Raw genomic sequence first — 19864 nt, 5'->3', positions numbered from 1 at the left:
CCATCTGGTACATGACAAACTTTTTAGTTGTACAATTGACTAACAAAAGTTAGTCAATAATTAGTGAAATTGACTTATTTGATGTAAAATAAAAATTTAAGAGTTTATTTAAACGTAATAAAAAAACAAGAGTTTAGTTGATTTTTTTGACATAATTTAAGAACTTACATAGGTATTTAGCCATAAGCAAACTACTGGCATTTGAGTTTCATGTCTTTCTTTTTTTTTTTTTCTGAGTTTTTTTTTTCCCTCATTTCAAGCAGAAGAAAAGGATCACTCTTGCTATCCTTTTCCTTGTGAAGGTCATTTCTGAACTAAACAATGAATACATGGCCTCCCAAATTATATCTATGTTTACATGGCCATGGAGTCCAATCTATAATTCATGCACATTTTAGATGAAAAAATCAATATAGTAAATGTGCCCATTGCATAAGCTAACTTGTCCTGACACCCACCAATGCTGGATATTTAATAATTCTTTACATTTTATACCCTGCCTGATCACGTGGTAGAATCTGACCTTAAAAGATTCCTAACACATCAATTCAGTTCCAAAACATTCAAATTGCATCAGAAACTCCATACTTGACCGGAAAACATACCCAAAATAGCTAGTAACATCTAGCACTTTGGTTCTCTACATTTGATACTCTGAATTTACAGTCACTCCATTGTTTGCCGCCCAAACAAAGAAGACAAACCCTAATTATTGTACATAATGTACCATCATATGCAGAATCAACTTAGTCAAAACTAGATATTAAAGAAATTGGATAATTACAAAAATGAAAAGTCACTTCTGAAAAGTGGAATGACCTTCAAGCTATGAATGATGCGGGTAGGTGATCTCAGACCGAGATACTTGTGTTGTATAATTCTCATGGTTTTGATGGAGTTGGTGAAGATGGTGGCTTCAGATCTGGATACTATAGTAAAAATGAGGGCAAAAGTCAGTAAATTTTATAAATATTAAGCCCTTCATGTATTAAAGTAAACAATGCAAGCTTTATGAACTTAAAAAGTGGCTACATATAATGATGACAAGAAAAAATTTCAAAAAATCATGTGCAGCTTCATCATTATTTCCATAGCAACAACCATGTAATTGAATTGAGTTTCTGATATCATTGTTAACACATTCTACTTCTACTCTTTGATCTCAGAACCTTTTAACATCAATCCGTGCAGAAACTTGAGCACCAGAGAGAGAGATAACATGTTTGGGTAGGAAGAGGAGGACCAGAAACCAAAATTAGCAAAATCACATAGATTTTGTAGGTTTGCAATCTATCCTCTGAATTTTGTCTAGAAAAGCACTTGCAGAAGAAAAAGAGAGTAGTCATACATTAGGGTAAGGAGAGAAGGACCGCGGACCAACTTTCACATGTGGCATGGATTCAGTAACTTCATGATCTATAGTTTGACTCTCTACTACAGGGGCACTTGTAGAAGAAGAATCCTCTTTCTTATCCTCAACTTGACTAACTGCTCCATTTACACCAAACTGTTGAGATATTTTGACCTTCTTCTTCTTCTTCTTCTTCTTAGGCTTAATATGTACAGAAGGTGGCAAAAGGGTCTCCTGTATTGCCTGCAAGAAACCAAAGGAACAACACATATAATCTTCATTCTAGACTTGCAGCAGATAAACAATAGCTGCTACATTCTCAACCATCTTGGGTTTCTAGACACAAATGAAAGACCAACACCACTCTTACTCAGACTTTATCAAGTTATATGTTTATATTTAACTGTCAAAAGAATTATATACTGAAGGAACGATTTTATCATTGAGAGTGAAGACAAAAGAAACAAAAGAAGAGAGATTTTAAATTCAATTACCTCAGTCTATCAAACAAAAACCTCCTATTTAGGTGATGTTTTATTTCCAGTGCACTGCTCTCCAGAGTTCAATGCGTATCTAATCAGATCAACAGCAATATCGTCTAAAAGATATAAGTATAATACAAACTAGTACCCCATATTTAATGATTGTTTTGAAGCTTTCTGAAGCGAAATCTCTGGCATATCTAGCCATATCTAGGCAACATTCGTTCATCCCCAAGTAACCCCAACTGTCTGGCATATCCCTGATAAGCATTGGAATAATTTCACATAGCCACTCTTAATTGACCCCTTCCCACCCATTATCAACTTTGCTAGGCATATAAAGGGCAATGCCCAATAGCCAACCAACTTGTGAAATGCTCAAAAACATATTCCGGTAGCAGAAACATACTTAAAAAATACTAACTACAGACAACAAAAAATGGATTTGCATCACTGTCCCCAGAAGCAGAACAGAAAAAAAAAAAAAACCAGAGCTCCACTACAGGATCCATAAACACTGAACTCAGTCATATGATAAATAATCCTTAGGTTAATAATAAACAAAGAGACTTACCAGCCACCCTTTCTTGCCTCTGACCCCTCCCCTGATTGCATAAGCCTCCTTAAAACCATTCTGATACAATAACTCAGCCGCTTTCAAGGAATTTCCATCAAAACTACCTTAGACATAAAAAGAAGAAAAAACAAGAATAGACGGTAAACTTTTGATACAACAAAGTTGAAATTTTCGTTAAAAAATGAAAGGCAAATTCCGAAGGTTTACTTGTCAAGAAGACAAAGAACAGTACTTGCAGGGTTCGGAAACTTCTGCAGAACCTTTTTGACAAATCCATTTTCATCTTCAGCTGTAAACTGAACCTGAACGGAATCCTTGTTCAAAAATTTTAAATTTGGTGATGCCAAAGAAGCCAGAGTCTTGTCATCTCTAATATCCAAAAGTTGTGCATTTGAGTCATCACGGAGTTTCCCAAACGCATCAATGGCAGATATAAACTTGCATTTGCTCAAGTACTCTTTAGTTAAAGGTACAGCAACCAGCCAAATGAAGGTGCAGCCAGCAACAAAAAATGGGTTTTTGTTAAAAAATTCATCAATTGAGACCAAGATTGCTTCTAGGCTTACTTTGCCTGGCTCAGTTGAGGATATAACTGTTTCAGAGGCGAGACAAGGAAAAGAAGTGAGGAGGTTAAATAAGGTAAAAGAAAGATGTGTTTTGGTTAGAGATTGTAAAACAGAAGAGTTTTTAAGAATCCAAAGAGGGCTTTGGAGATGGTTTCGGGACTGAGTAAAGGGTGAGGGGGAGGTTAGTTTAGTGGTGGGGAAATTAGTTTGCTGATTAATAGGAGTTTGGGGAATGCAATTGGGGATGGGAAAGGAGCTTGAGAAAAAAGGATTGGATTTGGAGGAGGTTGGTTTGTGTGTTTTTGGATGGTTTCGGAAGGGTGGAGATGATGAGTGGATCACAGAAACAGACTCCATTATGAGGGTCAAGCAAGACGGATAGAGGAAGACGATGATAAAGAGTAAAAGTGATTGGGCTGGCTGGGAAACTTCGGTTAAGTGAGCTCTTGCTAACCAAGATCAGTTCAGAGGCTGAAACAGACTTGACCCCTAATTTCTTCCCTAGGCTCAATTGATTGAAGATATACTTGTCCAATACAATTAAATAAAATTAAGATATTTTATAATCGAATTTGCATAAAAAATTATTACTTGTCATTTGGGGTAGGTTCAAGAAGGACGCTCAATATTTGAATTTGATTATTTATTTTTAATATTAAAAGTTAGTTTTATATATATTATATTATTTTTTATTTATAAATTTTTTATAATTAATAAAATATTCGTTAAATTTATTAATTATTCTAAATATGATCTTAAACTTTACTTTTATTATTTTATAAATTAATTTCAATTTGTTAATTTAATTTTTATTAATAATATATATAAAATAATTTTAAATTTATTTTAATCAAATATTTAATAGAGAATAAGTTCAACTAACAATTTAAAAATTTATTCGCATATTTATAAGATTAAGTAGTTCAAGTTAAAGGTATTTTAAAAATGACACTACTTCATCCATTAACATTCTTTCAAAAATATCATTATTTTGATTTTAACTTTAAAATATATTTTAAAGAATTTAAAATATTAATATAAAATTATTTTTTAAATATTTTAATATCATACCTAACTTAAATGTGTGGTTTTTAAGATGTTAACGGGGTCCAAGTCATGAACATCTCGGGAGTCGAGACAAGAGGCGTGGAGTGGTACAAAAAGTAGATATTTCCATTTATGTTGAGGTACTAAAGTATTGGTTTCATATTAGTACTACATCTCACCAGAAGATTGGATTACAGTTACAGGTCACTTCAGCATTAACACTGTTGGCTCATCCTGGGGTAATCCCGCTCCCACTGGAGCAGGCTTTTCTGGAAGGCTTGGTGACACAACCAGCCTCAGTGCTGAATTATGGGCGATCTATGGAGGACTTGAAGCTGCAGCTAACGGTACCATTAATCATTCTTGTGGTTCCCCCATTGATGATTGCAGACGGCTTGTGAAGAGTATAGGAGTTGAAGCAGTCAGGCATGTGCCCCGCCAAGGGAATGCTAGTGCTGATATCCTTGCCAAAGCTGGTGTCACTCAGGAGCAGGATTTTGTTTTGTATAATACGCCTCCTGATTGTATTTCCCTTGCTCTTTTAGCGGATGTTGTAGGGGTTGTGCACCCCAGAACTCATACAAGCTATTGGGGCTACATCTAATCCTGATGTAGTTTCCTAGTTTGTTCTGTTTTTTTATAATTTCCTGTTTAAGCTACAACAGGAAAAAAAGATTGCATTACAGTCATTGGAATGGCAAGCAGAGTAAATCTTCTTTTTCTTTTTCCCTGTTGCATAACCTTTGGCATGATACATACAGTATATGAGGTTTAACGAGTGTATGGACACTATCACTTTCAAGAAACATTTATTAAAATCTATGGGATTTACACATGCTACTGCCCTAGTTGACGCCTGCTTTCACCAGCAATCTGCATATCAAATTTCTTTTCAAATCCGGCAACATAATCCTCCATGCATGCCTGATAAGTCTCCATCCCGACAACCTTCCTAGCAAGTTCCAACCCAGCATTCATCCACTTCTTTGCCACATCAATCTGTCCCATCCTTACAGGTAAGGCTGCCCGATTCCATGCAGTCATTGCTAGCCATTTGCCCTCTTCTGTTGGATATTCCCCTTCTTTCAACCCAACCATTATTCGGTATGCTTGCTTGTACATACTAAGCACCGCATCGTCATCTGTATCACCCTTGTGCATGCTAGCTATTGCAATCAGCCTTCGGACAACAAGTGCCACATTTTGGTAGTCCGGACAGGCAGAAGAAAGAAAGCCTGAGAGACACTCACTGAGAGCAAAGGTTGCCACTTCTACATTGAACCTTGGACCCTGTGAGGCATTCAGGCCAATTTGGAGAAGGTATTGAGGACTGCAAGCCTTCGTGCCAGCAAAGCTCTTAACAAGGCGTTGTTGGGACTCTAAATTGTTAAGTCTTCCATGCATATCATAGGCATTGAGCACATACATGAAAAAGAGGTCAGACTCAATGGTATTAACTTTATCATCATTTAGCTGGGACCCCACTGAGAGAGAATTCAGTATCTGCATTATGCATCAAATCAAAGTATTATATGGGGAAAACAGCTTCAACAGGAGAAATATTAAAGTATGAACAGCAGCCTTCAAGCATTTGCAACACAAAATGAACATTTAATAGTTTCTTGTAGAGAATAATAAAGTTGACAATTTATGACACATGCCTTCCCTGCTCTCTCTAGCAGCTCAACAGCACATTTTACTTCAGCATCCGGCAATGGAATCATTCTTTGGTTCTCTGAAGCTATCATAGCAGATACAGTCAGTATCAATGATCTGCAAGTCATGATATGGTTTTCTTCCAGTTGTCCATCAACAACAAAACTATAAAATCCAGAAGCCAGTCTCAAAAATTCAGCACATAAATCATAGTGCTTTTCCTTTCCACATTTTGTTCCAAAATTCCATGCAGTTACACCAAACCAATTCTGTTCTCGTCTTCCAACCTCTCCTTTTCCAAAAAAGCAGTCAGCTCCAAGCTTAGAAGCTCTATCATATGCTTGTTTCAAGAATTTTAGGACTTCAGGCTCTTTACCAAGGTCTTGAGAGAGAACTGTGACCAAGGTGCGTAGCACTACAACTTCTGCTGTTGGCATTGGTTTCCCTGAGGTGTAGAAGTTTAGTAACTTGGAAAGTGCGGCAACAGCAACAGGAAGAGCACGGGAAGCAACAGCTTCATGGGCTGAGAGAGACAGAAAGTCTGGAGTGAAACACATGCAGGTTATCATTGTTTCTATCTGGTTGATAGCACCACAGTTGTCATTCTTTTGCAGACAGATTTTGAACTGCATAAATCAGGATAGGTATAAAATTGATTATGACTATCCATTAATTAAGTAGTGCATAGCTGTAATTAAGCTAGTGAATCCACCAGTGACAGATTGACAGTGTTTGTCTTAAGTCCAATAAATGGGGAGCGTGTAAGAGAGAAAGAGAGTACCTTAAGGAAAGCACATACGATGTTTGGATCAAGCTGCAGAAATAGAAACGATTGGGACAAATCAACATAGTGCTTGGACCCTTATCATCTTAGATACTAAAATTCATAGATCTCAAGATACCTTTTCAGCCTCAATGACATATTCTTGAGCTCGATCTAGTTGAGCAAGACCAAGGTAGCAGAGAGACAAAACTCTATAGCCCTTAGCTCGAAGAACTCTATTCTCTATATCATGTGGTACATAAAGCATAGATTTCTCAAACATCTCAGCGCTCGTTTCATAATCTTTTAATCGGAAATTACCTGAACCACTGTAAAGGCACAATGAAATTCAGAGGGAGCAGATCTAACAAATACTAATTAACTTGTAGATTATAGTAATTCTGTCACATCAAGCGAGTTCAATTGTTTATTGTGACAAGAAAGAACATAGACATTTTCTTGCAGGGCAAGAGACACCTTGGTCAAGCACAAATGTATTTAGGACTATATATGTGTGGTACCATTTTATATATCTTATTTGTCCCTATATAGCTTTAATTATCTCTTATATAACTACGTAACTTTATTACTAATATGTTTGTCAGTAAGGTGATTGAATCATTGAAGTAAAAATGGTACTGTGCTATTGAAAGAAACAATGAAGCAAACAAACTACTCCGGCCATACTCATCTAGCTCAGAACAATCAAAAGCAATGTAACTGCATAATTCTAACAGTATATCCAAAACAATTAAATACCCTTTTAATTGAATATTCTACACATATGCATTCTTTTTTCTCAATCAAAACATGCAATCACCCAGAAAACAAAAATCGCGGGAAATCTAACTAACAACTTACCAATTCCAAAGAACAGCATGCATGGCCGTCCTCTCTTTCGCCACAGCCTCACCCGCAAACAACGCAACCACTCTCTCATCTGAGGCCAGCTCCGACACCATCTTCGCTCTAATCCTCGACCCCTCAATTCCACTATCGTCCCCCACCACCCTATGAACCACCCTAACAGCCGCGCGTGCACTAACATGACATCGTCCCAACAACCCCAAAAATATCCCCTTGGCAGTCTCTAACCCCGCATTTCCCGCAGCCTGAAAATACGCTTCCACCGCAGAAAGCCAAACGCCCTCGGGAATCCCTTTATTAACAACCATACCCTTCAACTCCTTCTCCGCCTCACTATACCTCCCTAAACCAAGCCACGCCTTCATTGCCAAAACCGGCAATGAAGCGTGGTGATCTCCACTCTCACCACCGTTCTCCCTTAAAACTTTAACGCACTTGATCACGCTTTCGAACTCTCCGTTTTGCAAATGGACGGCTGAGATGAAACGCAGGATTTTGGATTTTAATTCCTTGATCTCCACCGTTTCTTCTCGTGTTCGGGAAATAGATAATCCTTTCTCGCATAATTCCAAAGCTTCGTTCATAAGCTTCAAGGCTTCGTTGAAGCTACCATTATTTTCAGTTCTCGATAAAGCGGTCTTAGCGAAAGCTAAGAACTGGTTCGCCAGAGCTTTGAAGTGAACTGGTGAACCGAAAAGGAGAGTTTTGGACCGGTTCAGTAGTGTTATCGCAAGATTTTTATCTGAAATCTCCCACGCGGTGAGAGATCTCGCGATGTTTAGATCTAACAGAAGCTTCCTCTCTCCTGCGTCCGATATTTTCCTTATATCGAGCTTCGAGATAAGATCCGTGGCTCTCTCGAAGCATGTTGACGCTAGATCGAAGTTTTTAAGATCGTGCCAGACCAGACCGGTCTTGTAATAGAAGGAAGCGGATTTGATCACCGGAGAAGGGACGCCGACGACATCTACGGCTAGGGAGAGCATATCGGCTGCCACGTGGCGGAGCTCAGCGACATTTTGAGGAGAGAAATTGGAGGATGGAGAGCGGAAGGCGGCGGCGGCGTTAGAGAGGTCGACGCAGGCGTTCCAGAGACGGTAGCTGAGTTTCCAGAGGTGGAGTTTGAGAGAGTTGTTGGTGGTGGGGAAAGGAAGGAGTTGAGTCAGGTGAGTTAAGAGTTGGCGGAGATCGGAAGGGAGCGAGTCGGGTAGGGGAGTATCGGGTGGGTGGGTTTCGGTCTGTTTGATTTTGCATTCGATTTGAGAGAGGAGGTGATTGTCTTGGTGGTGGGAAGGGGATTGCCGGTCATGTGCAGGTGGCCGGAGTTCCGGAGTTGAGATTTCTGCGATTCTCATTTTCCTTCTTCTGGCGCGAAAATTTGAAAGCGGAGTGAATTTTTCAGTGAAAGTATCACTATGAATCGAGTCGTGCATCCAATGAATGAAAAGGACAAAAAAATCAGGCTTTAAAATTTCTTTTTAAATTAAGTTAATTAAAATTCATCTTGTTTGTTAATTGAGGCTGTAAATACTTGATTTTGATTAATATATATTCTCTAAAGAATTATGTTACAACATAATATTGTACAGAAAACAACTTAAACAAATAAAGTGCTACTTCACGTAGAATAATTAGAATAAGTAAAGCACTACTCCATATGGAACTACTAATATAAGTTAAAGAGCTACTTCGGATAAAATAACCACTTCACTCGGGTGATAGTAAAAGTAACTCAAAATAAGTAGCAAGATTCATGAGTTACTTTCATCTTGAGATGTTTCGAAAAGTTCGACTTGATGGCTCAAATATGGAGGTAGTTAAGAGGTCTTCCTCTTAACATTTTCTTGAAGTACAAATGTTTCACACTCTTATCTTGTTCTCGTACACCTATTCACATACACCTTCTTCTCTTGTACCTTACAGCTTATGCCCCTGTACCTATTCATGTACAGCTTTTCTCTATCAGCTCCTACTCGAGAACAGGTCTCATTAAATATAATTATTTTAATAGCCACATAATAAATTTTTAACTGCTATTCAATATTAACTCTCAGTAACGATTACCTAACATTAAATCCCTCCTTAATGGTGTAATTCATTACGTATATTAAAATTTTATCTTGTAACTGTTACTTCTGAAACTATATATAGACCTTTCACAATTTAAAAAATGAGACTTTTCCTTCACTTTGAGAATTATCGGACTCTCATTCAAATCTTTTTTCTCTATCTTATTCTCATTGAGAACACCTATTCTTTTCTTATCTTCTTCCACTTGCCACAACATTTGGTACTTCAGGAACTGTTCCAATCTTCCTCTCCGTCACCTCTGGTGCATCCCTTACTTGTTTGCAACGCTTCCTCTTCTTCTTATCACAAGAACCCATTTACAAAGGCATAAACTGTTATTTATATTCAATTAAACTTTTATTGTGATGAAGAAAACAACACCAATAACTCTTGTTGCAGATTAAAACAAAACGACATGTGTCCTATTGATGATTTTGATTATATTTTACTTAGATAGCATAGTACAAATATGTCAAAATTATAAAGATTATTATTATTATTATTATTTCTCTTTCTTTTCCTTTATTTCTCTTCAACCTTCCCCTTCCCCTCCCACCAAACTTCCAGTTGAATTTGTTATTTATATGTAATTTGAAGAACAGAATTATTTTTTATATGTCATTTGAAGAACATAATTTGACGCTTATTTTTCTATGCTTCGGTGTGTATAGATTATAATCATATATTGTCCTTAAGTTATTATGTCCTCCTATATGATTATTGAGATTAATGGTAATATATCCCTAAATTCAACAAAACCATCCTAAAATTACAAACAACGAATATTGAATTCCCTCTTTAGTAATGAAATTAAAAAAAAAATTTGATTGAGAGTTAAAAGATAGAAATAGAATAATTATTTTTGAATCAATCAAATTTGACTAATTATTTATAGATAAATTAATTATGACTATTCATCAAAAGGTCATCATTACTCATAAAAGATTTTCACCCTTGAGTTTTGAATTTAGGTGACGTTTGGTAATTTACAATGTAATTTGATTTCAGATAATGTGATTGCAAGCAATGTGATTACAGGTAAAATAACATTACAGTATTTGGTATACAAATAAAATAATAATTAAAATATCAAAAAAATAACATTACAGCGTTTGATTTACAAATACTTTGTTGGGAATGTAATGTTAATTGTCAAAATTATCCCTATTTATTAAAATACAAGTTTAATATACTTGTATTTTTTATTGTTAATTTTTATATAATATCATCTCTTAAATATATTTTTAATGTCATATATTTTATTTTTATTTTTATTATAATATTATATTTTTTATTTTTATTTTTTAATATAATTTTTATATTATATATTTTACTTTAATTTCTTTTACCTATATTATATAAATTTTAATTTTTATATTTTATTTTATTTTAATTTCTAATTCTTATATTATATTCTTTATTTTAATTATAATATTATAAAATATTTTTAACAAAGTAATAAAGTTGAAAGGTCAAAATATCTTTAATAACATTGCAGAATGCAATATAATGTGATTGCATTAGTTTTGAACTGCAATCACATTACATCCCTTGACTGTAATGTGATTACATTATAATTTTATATTACAGTGATCTGTTGTAAAACAAACACTACAATATAATTTAATTAGACATATTGCAACGAATGTGCTCTCACTTCCCTATACCAAACGCTACCTAATATTAGACTCCTTTTATCAAAAGTTATTTCTTTTCATCAAAGGTTAACCTTTGAGTTTTGTTCTAAATACTTTATTGATTAGTCTTTTTCCAAATAATTTCTAAAAGCAATTTGGTTTATACTATCATGATAGATAATCCTCTCATCTTTTGTCTTACAATTAAATAGGATTAACGTCTCCAACAATTCCCTACAAAATATGTAATGTTAAAGAAAATCAAACACTAATAATATCATGTTAAAAGAATCCGAACATAAAAAAAGAAACAAAAGAAATAAAGATATAGATTCAATAAGAATTCTAGAATTATCGTCTTCCTTTTTTTTAATGGTTGAAAGCTGTAGCTAAGTTACATAATACAACAGGTATTTATGGGTACATATATAAAATAGAGTTTATTCTAATTACAATAATTACCCTTAAACTTTATAAATATTTACCAGTTTTATTCTCTTTCTCCTGCTTCATTCTTCACACTCCCCTCCAAGAGAAGCATGAATGTTCATAATGCTCATCTTACCCATCAAGCGGTAAAACTGTGTAGGCTGTAATGCCTTTGTGAACATGTCTGCCAGCTGATTCTTTGTGGAGACATGTTGTGGAATGATGATTCCTTCTAAGACTTTATCTCTAATAAAGTGACAATCTATATCTATATGTTTAGTCCTTTCATAAAAGGCAAGATTTTTACATATATGTTGAACAGATTGATTATCACAATAAAAATCAAATAGTCGTTTATGTGTAACACCAAAATCAGCAAGTAAAGATAAAATCTATACAATTTCACAAGATGCCACAGCCATGGCCTTATATTCAGCTTCTGTGGAGCTCTTTGCCACGAAAGATTGTTTCTTGGATTTTCAACTGACAAGCAAATCACCCATGAACACACCAAAACTTGTAATAGACCTTCTGGTTTCTTGACAACCAGCCCAATCACTGTTAGTATACACCTTCAAATGTAAATCAAAATGAGATGCCAATAGTATGCCTTGCCTTGGTGCCTTCCTCAAATACTTGAGAACCCTTTATGCACTTGTAAATGAACATCACTAGGTTTTTCCATAAGCTATGATAAGCACTGGACAACATAAGCAATATTAGGTTTAGTGAAAGTTAAATATAAAAGTCTCCCCACTAGTTGCCTATATGTAGTAGAATTCACAAAATTTTCATTAACATTATCCTTTGCAAGCTTATGATTATAGTCTATGGGTGTTGAAGCAGGTTTACATCCCAATAATCCATACTTATTGATTAAATCTAGAGCATATTTTCTTTGACAAAGAAAAATACCTTTTCTTGATCTTGCCATTTCTAAACCAAGGAAGCATTTAAGTCCTCCTAAGTCCTTGAGCTTCAATTTTGTTTTTAAATATTGTTTCACCTCCTCTACTGTTATCATTGTAGTGTTGCCAATTACTACGTCATCCACATAGACCATCAAAGCTATGAACTCTCCTTTGTCAGTCCTTTTTGTGAACAGAGAATTATCTGACTTAGATTGTTGAAACCCAAAATCTATGAGAGCAGTAGTGAATTTAGAATTCTACTATTTGGAGGCTTATTTAAGCTCATATAATGATTTTCTAAGCTTACAAACTAGCCGTGAGGATCTTGGACACTCCCTCTGAACTAGAGAGCCCTCGGGTAGATTCATATACATTGTCTCCTTTAAGTCGCCTTAAATAAATGCATTGTCTATGTCTAATTGGGATAGATGCCAACCATAAATTATGGCTAGAGAGAGAAATATCCTCACTGTTAAATGTTTAATCACAAGGCTGAAAGTCTCATGATAATCAAATCCTTCCTGCTAACTGTAACCCTTCACAACCAGGCTGGCCTTAAATCGTTCAATGCTCCCATCAGCTCGCAATTTTACCTTATACACCCAATTGCATCCTATGGTATGTGCGTCATTAGGAAGAGGAACCATAGACCAAGTCCCATTATTCTCCAAAGCCTCAATCTCAGATTTCATAGCTGCTTGCCACTGAGGATACTTTACTGCCTATTTATAGGTTTTAGGCTCGGGAATTTGGCTTAAAGAAGTAGTAAAAATTCCATGAGGATAAGATGGTCGGCTAAAAGAAAGAACTTTTTGAATTAGATGATCAGTGACCAAATTGGATTGAGAAGGTAAGTCATGTTGGTAAGCTTCCAAATATTTTGGAATGTTCTTTATTTTGGTGCTTTTTCTAGTGAGGGAGGGTTTTGGTGACTACTCAGAAAATGGAGTAACTGTGGCATGCAGTTCATCAACATAACTATCAACAATAAATTCATTAGAGGTCAAAAGGATTATCCAAGGAGTTATGGGGAGGAACAGAATCAATTAGACTCGATGGTAAGGTATCAATAGGTACAATAGTGTTGTTCTCAACATCCAAAGAAGGTAAAAGGTTAGAATCACAATTTATATCTAAGCAAGAATGTGATGGAACAAAAAGTGGATTTTCAAAAAATAAATTATCATAGTCATGAGGTTGAGGAATGATATATGAATCTTGATATGGAAATATATGCTCAAAGAAAATAACATCTCTGGAAACAAATAGTTTATGTGTCTGGAGATCATACAATTCAAAACTTTTCATTCCTACAGGATATCCTATGAATATGCATTTTCTAGCTCTTGGATCAAATTTTTCTTCTATTATGACTCAATGTTGATGCAAAACATAATGTTCCAAAAACTCTAAGATGTGAACAATCAGGAGTTTTTCCAAACATTATTTCATAAGGAGTCAAATTATTTAAAATAGTTGTAGGCACCCTATTTATAATGTTAGTTGCAACCATAATTGATTCACCCTAAAAATGAATTGGTGAAGCTTAATAAATGTTGGTGCTTCCTTTCTACCACCCCAATTTGTTGAAGAGTCCCCACACAAGAAGTTTGATGAATAATTCCTTTTGATGAATAAAATTCAAGTCAATTAAATTCAAGGCCATTATCTGACCTAATTTTCTTTTTTCTTCTTATCAAATTGAGTCAAAATTAGATTATAGAACATAGGAATAATGGAAAAGACATCAGATTTAGCTTTCATCAAGTAAACCCATGTGAATTTACTAAAATCATTCACAATAGTTAAAAAATAACAATATCCTTTCATGGCAGCAGTATAAGGCACCCAAATACCCATATGGACTAATTCAAAACATTCAGCAGTAGATTTAGTATGAATTGGAAATGGCAATTTCTTTTGTTTAGCTAATGGGCATATTTCACAAACTGAATTTGGAAGAAAAGTCACTGTTGGACATTTTTTATGTATAGCTTGCAATCTCTTTATTGAAATATGTCTTAACCTAAAGTGCCAAAGATTGAATGCTTTTGGCAAAGAATTACAAGATGTAGCATATACATCTCAAAAGGACAATACATTATTTTTTAAAACACGATTATTAGAGAGAAAAGCTGTAAAGACTTCTGAGGTAGTTTAATAATTTGGAATAGCATCCTTATTTTGCAAGATATATAATCCAGCTATAACGTTAGCAAGACTAGTCTTCATCCATGACTTGGTGTCTTGAATCATACATTCTGAATCAGTAAAAATCAATTGATGTGATTTTGATTTAGTTAATTTGCTCATGGATATTAGATTAAATTTGAAGCTAAGAACATATAATACATCGTGCAGTACCAAATTCTGTTGTAATCTAATTGATCCTATATGAGTGACAACAAGTCGAAGCTTATTTGGCATTTGCACAAACATATTTTTAACATGCCTTGATGAAATGAAAAAATTTAATGTGCATGCTATGTGATCTAAAGCACCTGAATCAATTATCCAGAGATAAGGATCATTTTCAGAGGTATTATGATGCATAGAATCATCATATAAAAACTTATGTGAATTTAAGCAAAAAGGTTTAGCAATGATACTTGACACTGATGAATTGACAATCAAAGGCTTATGTTGATGAGAATTCATACCACAATTATTTGAAGAGGGTGGCTTATCACAAGGATCTGTATTCTCCTTACTGATTAGCATCATGATTTTCTGATATTAAGACTTTATAAAAGAAAGATGAGGCAAAGGATTGGCAGACTATTCCTATTTAGCAACTTGATTATCAACTACAGAAGAATTCACGAAAGCAACCACTCTCCTTAGACTATCTTTATTCTTATTGAACTTAAAATCACTAGGATAACCGAACAATCTGAAACATTTATCTCTAACATGCCTTGTTTTTCCACAGTTACTACAAATTAAATCTGACTTAACAACTTTCCTTTTGCTATCAGTGACACTTGCTATGGCAGATTTCTCAATAAAGGGTTTAGATTGCACCTGTAAATTTCTTGGAGATTCTTATCTAATTACCAAGCTATAGGCTTCATCTAGGGTTGGAAATGGTTTCAACAGAATTATTTGTGACCTCAAAGCAGTGTATGACTCATTTAATCCATTCATGAATTTGAATACGTTGTCTTTAGTAGCCAAATCTATATACAATTGAAAGCATTGAGAGTTACAATCACCACATTTGCAGTGAGGTAAAGGCCGAACATTTTTTAATTCTTCCCAGATGGCATTGAATTCAGTAAAGTAGGAATCAACAGTATGAGTACCTTGAATAAAGTTAGAGTGGGTGAACAGCTGATTGCATATTTTGGAATCATCGGGTTGAGAAAATCTCTTCTTCAGCATCTCCCAAATTGGAGCTGTTGAGTTGATATATTATACAGTGGATGCAATGGGCGGTGAAAGAGACTCAATAAGCCATGCAACGATGAGATTATTGCACTTTGTCCAAGGAGCATGAAGTGCATCAGAATTCTTTGGTTCTACAATGGTGCCATCAATAAATCTCGATTTATTTCTAATCAAGAGTGCGAGAAGGAAGAAACGACTCCAAGCAATGTAATTATTGGGTGTGAGTTTGGGGTAAGTACCACCGAACCATGGTGGTTCAAATGGTGGATGAAAAACAGTGATTGGGGATTTTCTGAGAGAGAAACAGATTTTGTACAGAGGAAGTCGTGGGTATTTGCTCAAAGTGTCTAATTTGAAGAAAATTCTTGATAAAAATAGGTGAAAAAAAAGATCCTAGAAACTGAACCGTGGCTCTGATAACATGAAAGAATCTGAATATAAAAGAAGAAACAAAGGAAATAAAGACGCAGATTCAGTAAAAATTCTGGAATTATCATCTTCTTTTTTTTTTTTTAAATAGTTGAAAGCTGCGGCTAAGTTACATAATGCAAAAGGTATTTGTAGGTACAAATATAAAATAAGGTTTATTCTAATTACAATAATTATAAATATTTACAAGTTTTATCCTTCTTCTCCTGCTTCATTCTTCACACATGTTAAAAAGCAAGATGCTTTTTAGTTTGAATCTTTTTGTAATATAAGTAATTTAAAATTTTGACAAAATTAATGATATCTTAATTTATTAAACCAATGATCAGCTGTGCCAATTTCAAATATGCTAATAGTTTTTTTCTTGTTTGTGCTAATAGTGTATAAATGTATTTTTTGTGTCTTCATATGTAATATTAATCTATCGTTATTGAATACAGGAAAACTTATATTTCAAGCACTTTTTTAATAACTTTTTTGCTTTGATAACTTGTTAAACTCATTAGGAAAATTTGATTTTTTTTGGCACACATGAATTATTAATCTGATTAAATCTATTAATTTTCAAGTTCTTATTTTTAGATTTTGTATGTAAATTGAAAACTTTATGGAAGAACTTAAATTAATATAAGGAAATGAGCAGAAGAAAAGAACAAGACGACGTAACCTTGAGAAAATTTCTCAGGGTTTTTCTATCAATTCAATGCTCAATGAGCTAATATATATTTATATATATATATATATATATATATAGTAGTTAAACGGTAACGCAAAGAAGAAAAGGNTATATATATATATATATATATATAGTGTTTAAACGGTAACGCAAAGAAGAAAAGGCATAATAATCACATTCAACTAACTTAATAGAAATTAAAAAAAAGTTAATAAATCTCTTTAGTAAAACAGTACGTTTCCAGCTTCATATGCTCTACATCCTCTTTTATTTAAATAGTGAGTTCCACTTGTCTTCTTTTATTCTCTGATTTTTCATTCTTTATCCACAACTAGAGTGTTCTTATTCTACCATTTAGTGAAGAAGGCTTAGGATTGAGCTTATTCCTCATGATCTTTCTAATACTCCCCCTCAAGATGACATGTGAATGTTATGAACGTTCATCTTGCTTAGGAGATTATAAAACTACCTTGGTGTTAATGCCTTAGTGAACATGTCTGTGAGATGCAAATTAGTTGAGATGTACATTGGTTTAATTGTACCTTCAAGTACTTTCTCTGTGATGAAATGATAGTCTAATTCAATGTGCTTGGTCTTTTCATGAAAGATTGGATTCTTGATGATGTGTATTATTGATTGACTATCAGAATAAAGGATTACTGCATCTGTATGTTTCATCCCAAAATCTGAGAGTAAGTGTTTTAACCAAACAACCTCACAACATGTTGATGCCATAGATTGGTACTCTGTTTCTGCTGAGTTCAAGCTACAACAAACTGTTTCTTTAATTTTCATGTTACTAAGGAATCCCCAATGAACATATTATATCCAGTGATTGATATCCTCGAATCTTGGCACCCTACCCAGTCGCTGTCACAATAGGCAGATAACTTTAAATTTGATTTTGACTTCATCAAGATCCCTTGTCCTGTTGAGCCTTTAAGGTATTTCAATACTCTATAAGCTGCTGTGAGATGCTTGAGCCCTGGTTTGTCCATGAATTGTGTAGTATTTGCACTGCATATGAGATATCTGGTCTGCTAAATGCAAGGTACAATAACTTTCCAACTAGTTGCCTGTAGTCTGTTAAATTAACTAATCTGTCCCCATCTTGATTCTTTTGCAATTTGTGGTTGTAGTGAATAGGAGTGGATATTACCTTAGCCCCTAGTAGACCATGTTCCTCTAAGAGATCTAAGGCATATTTCCTTTGACATATTGGAATTCCTTCAGGAGACCTCGCTATTTCTAAACCAAGAAACTACTTGACCTTTCCCAAGTCCTTAAGTTTGAAATGTGAGCCTAGAAATTGTTTCACTTTTGCTACAGCCTGTGATGATGTGTTCCCAATCAATATGTCATCTACATATAAAAATGAAGCAGTGAAATTATCATCTTTTTCTTTCTTGGTAAATAGGGAATAGTCTGTAGAAGACTGATGAAATCCATGTTACAGAATTAGGGAAGTAATCTTGGCATTCCATTGCTTGGAAGCTTGCTTTAGGCCATATAGTGACTTATGGAGTTTGCAAACAAGTTGTGTTTTTTGTGGATATTCCCCTTGGATTTTATAATCCTGTGGCAGTTCCATATACACTTCTTCTTCTAGATCACCATTTAAGAAAGCATTGTCTACATCAAGTTGAGATAAATTCCAATTCAAAGTTGCTGCCAAAGCAAAAAATACTCTAACAGCTGTATGCTTGGCAACTGGGCTGAATGTTTCTTAATAGTCAAACCTTGCTACTTGATTATATCCTTTAGCAACTAGCTCGGCTTTGTACCTTTCAACAGTACCATTTGCATTCAGCTTGACCTTATAAACTGTCACGACCCAAATTCTGAGCCATGACTGGCGCATGGACCCAGTGGACATAGTCCACTAAACCCAAGCAAGCCTTTTTACATAATCCTGTTCACTATCCCATCAATTTTTCATCACCATTACTAAACCACCATTTGCAATTTGTAACTAGACGTATTTCCATAATACAACATAGATACAAAATTTACATTTGTATGATATCAAAATATGGTTATTCATAGCCATCTCATAATGGCACCATCATTCCAAACTATACATGCATCGTTAGCAAAGTGATTCCTAGCAATTTACATTTAATGTACATGCACTCATATAAAAGACTTCTGACGACCAGCGGAGTGACTTTGATGAGGGTACGACTATTGAATGCCATGATACCTACCAAGAGTGAATACAAGTGGATGCCTTAGTCTCTGTCCCAATTATCTACAGATATGAAAACATGCAATTTAAACGAGTGAGCATAAACTCAGTGAGTGAACATAAGAAGGGAACAAGCAACGATAAGGAATGTTTTAGAAAACATGATGCACTTACGATAAAACCATGCAATTTAGTCTAATTTTTTGTTAAAACCCCTCATTCCAAACTTTGAATGTTGAATCCCTTAATGTTACAATATTCATGATGAACCATAAAGTTGAATAGAATGAAAATTTCAGCAATGACCAAGCAAGACAACAAACAGAGGATTTTCGCGCTATAGCGAAAAGGCATTTTGGGTTTGCATATGCTTCGGTTTTTTAAGGATATCTCACACTACAGAAGTCCAATTGACATAATTTTTAACCATTAGAAAGATAAGAGACTGGGCTACAACTTTGATGTTTACCGTTTTTCCCAATTCTGATTGAAAGGTGGTCAAAATTGTTGTCAAAATGAAAGCATTGCACCAAGATTTTGGAACTATCTGAGAGTTACTCACTGCAGCGAGAAGCTTCAACAAATTTCTTGTTGTAGCGAGAATCAGGCCAGTGCAACCCCCTCCAACCAGAGAGTTTCTCGCTGCAGCGAGAAACAGAGCAACTTAGTTAAAAAAGGTCTTGTTATATCAAAAGCCATTTTCTTGTTGAAATGAAAAGCAATTTGGAAGCAATTAACAATGCCAACATACAACAAAATCACAATTATTTTCATAAACTTTCTATAACATATATATATATATATATATATATATATATATATATA

At 34.6% G+C, this 19864-nt stretch overlaps 2 protein-coding genes and 1 long non-coding RNA gene across 4 annotated transcripts; all 3 read right to left on the bottom strand.

Moving 5' to 3' along the window:
• LOC18612597 (rhodanese-like domain-containing protein 4A, chloroplastic) lies at positions 558 to 3488 on the bottom strand. Its single transcript, XM_007049476.2, has 4 exons — positions 2618 to 3488; positions 2408 to 2510; positions 1349 to 1594; positions 558 to 929 (listed from the first exon to the last, which is right to left on the bottom strand). Exons 1-4 carry the CDS (start codon positions 3331 to 3333, stop codon positions 882 to 884), a joined length of 1113 nt encoding a protein of 370 aa, XP_007049538.2. The 5' UTR covers positions 3334 to 3488; the 3' UTR covers positions 558 to 881.
• On the bottom strand, positions 4818 to 8759 carry LOC18612595 (TPR repeat-containing protein ZIP4). The gene is made up of 5 exons (XM_007049474.2): positions 7304 to 8759; positions 6582 to 6771; positions 6461 to 6493; positions 5685 to 6305; positions 4818 to 5526 (listed from the first exon to the last, which is right to left on the bottom strand). The coding sequence occupies exons 1-5, from the start codon at positions 8740 to 8742 to the stop codon at positions 4861 to 4863; spliced, it is 2949 nt and encodes a 982-aa protein (XP_007049536.2). The 5' UTR covers positions 8743 to 8759; the 3' UTR covers positions 4818 to 4860.
• On the bottom strand, positions 11709 to 16257 carry LOC108660491. Of its 2 annotated transcripts, none has more exons than XR_001926267.1 (2): positions 15662 to 16257; positions 11709 to 14617 (listed from the first exon to the last, which is right to left on the bottom strand). It is a non-coding gene; the product is annotated as an uncharacterized LOC108660491 (long non-coding RNA). The 2 variants fall into 2 exon arrangements; XR_001926266.1 differs by having other exon boundaries at positions 11709 to 12145.

This window comes from Theobroma cacao, chromosome 1, assembly GCF_000208745.1.
Source record: "Theobroma cacao cultivar B97-61/B2 chromosome 1, Criollo_cocoa_genome_V2, whole genome shotgun sequence".
Taxonomy (NCBI): Eukaryota; Viridiplantae; Streptophyta; class Magnoliopsida; order Malvales; family Malvaceae; genus Theobroma; species Theobroma cacao.
Note: the sequence above shows the minus strand (reverse complement) of the source record. Positions and strands in the feature narration are given on the sequence as shown.

Bases quoted from the DNA above. Each gene is read 5' to 3' on its own strand.
- LOC18612597 (XM_007049476.2), bottom strand. From the start codon at position 3,333: ATGGAGTCTGTTTCTGTGATCCACTCATCATCTCCACCCTTCCGAAAC. The intron at 2,511-2,617 runs GTAAACCTTCGG...TGTCTAAGGTAG, and splicing joins GTTCTTTGTCTTCTTGACAA to TTTTGATGGAAATTCCTTGA. The intron at 930-1,348 runs GTATGACTACTC...TTTTTACTATAG, and splicing joins CCTTCTCTCCTTACCCTAAT to TATCCAGATCTGAAGCCACC.
- LOC18612595 (XM_007049474.2), bottom strand. From the start codon at position 8,742: ATGCACGACTCGATTCATAGTGATACTTTCACTGAAAAATTCACTCCG. The intron at 6,772-7,303 runs GTAAGTTGTTAG...GTGCCTTTACAG, and splicing joins CATGCTGTTCTTTGGAATTG to TGGTTCAGGTAATTTCCGAT. The intron at 5,527-5,684 runs GCATGTGTCATA...TGCATAATGCAG, and splicing joins TGCTAGAGAGAGCAGGGAAG to ATACTGAATTCTCTCTCAGT.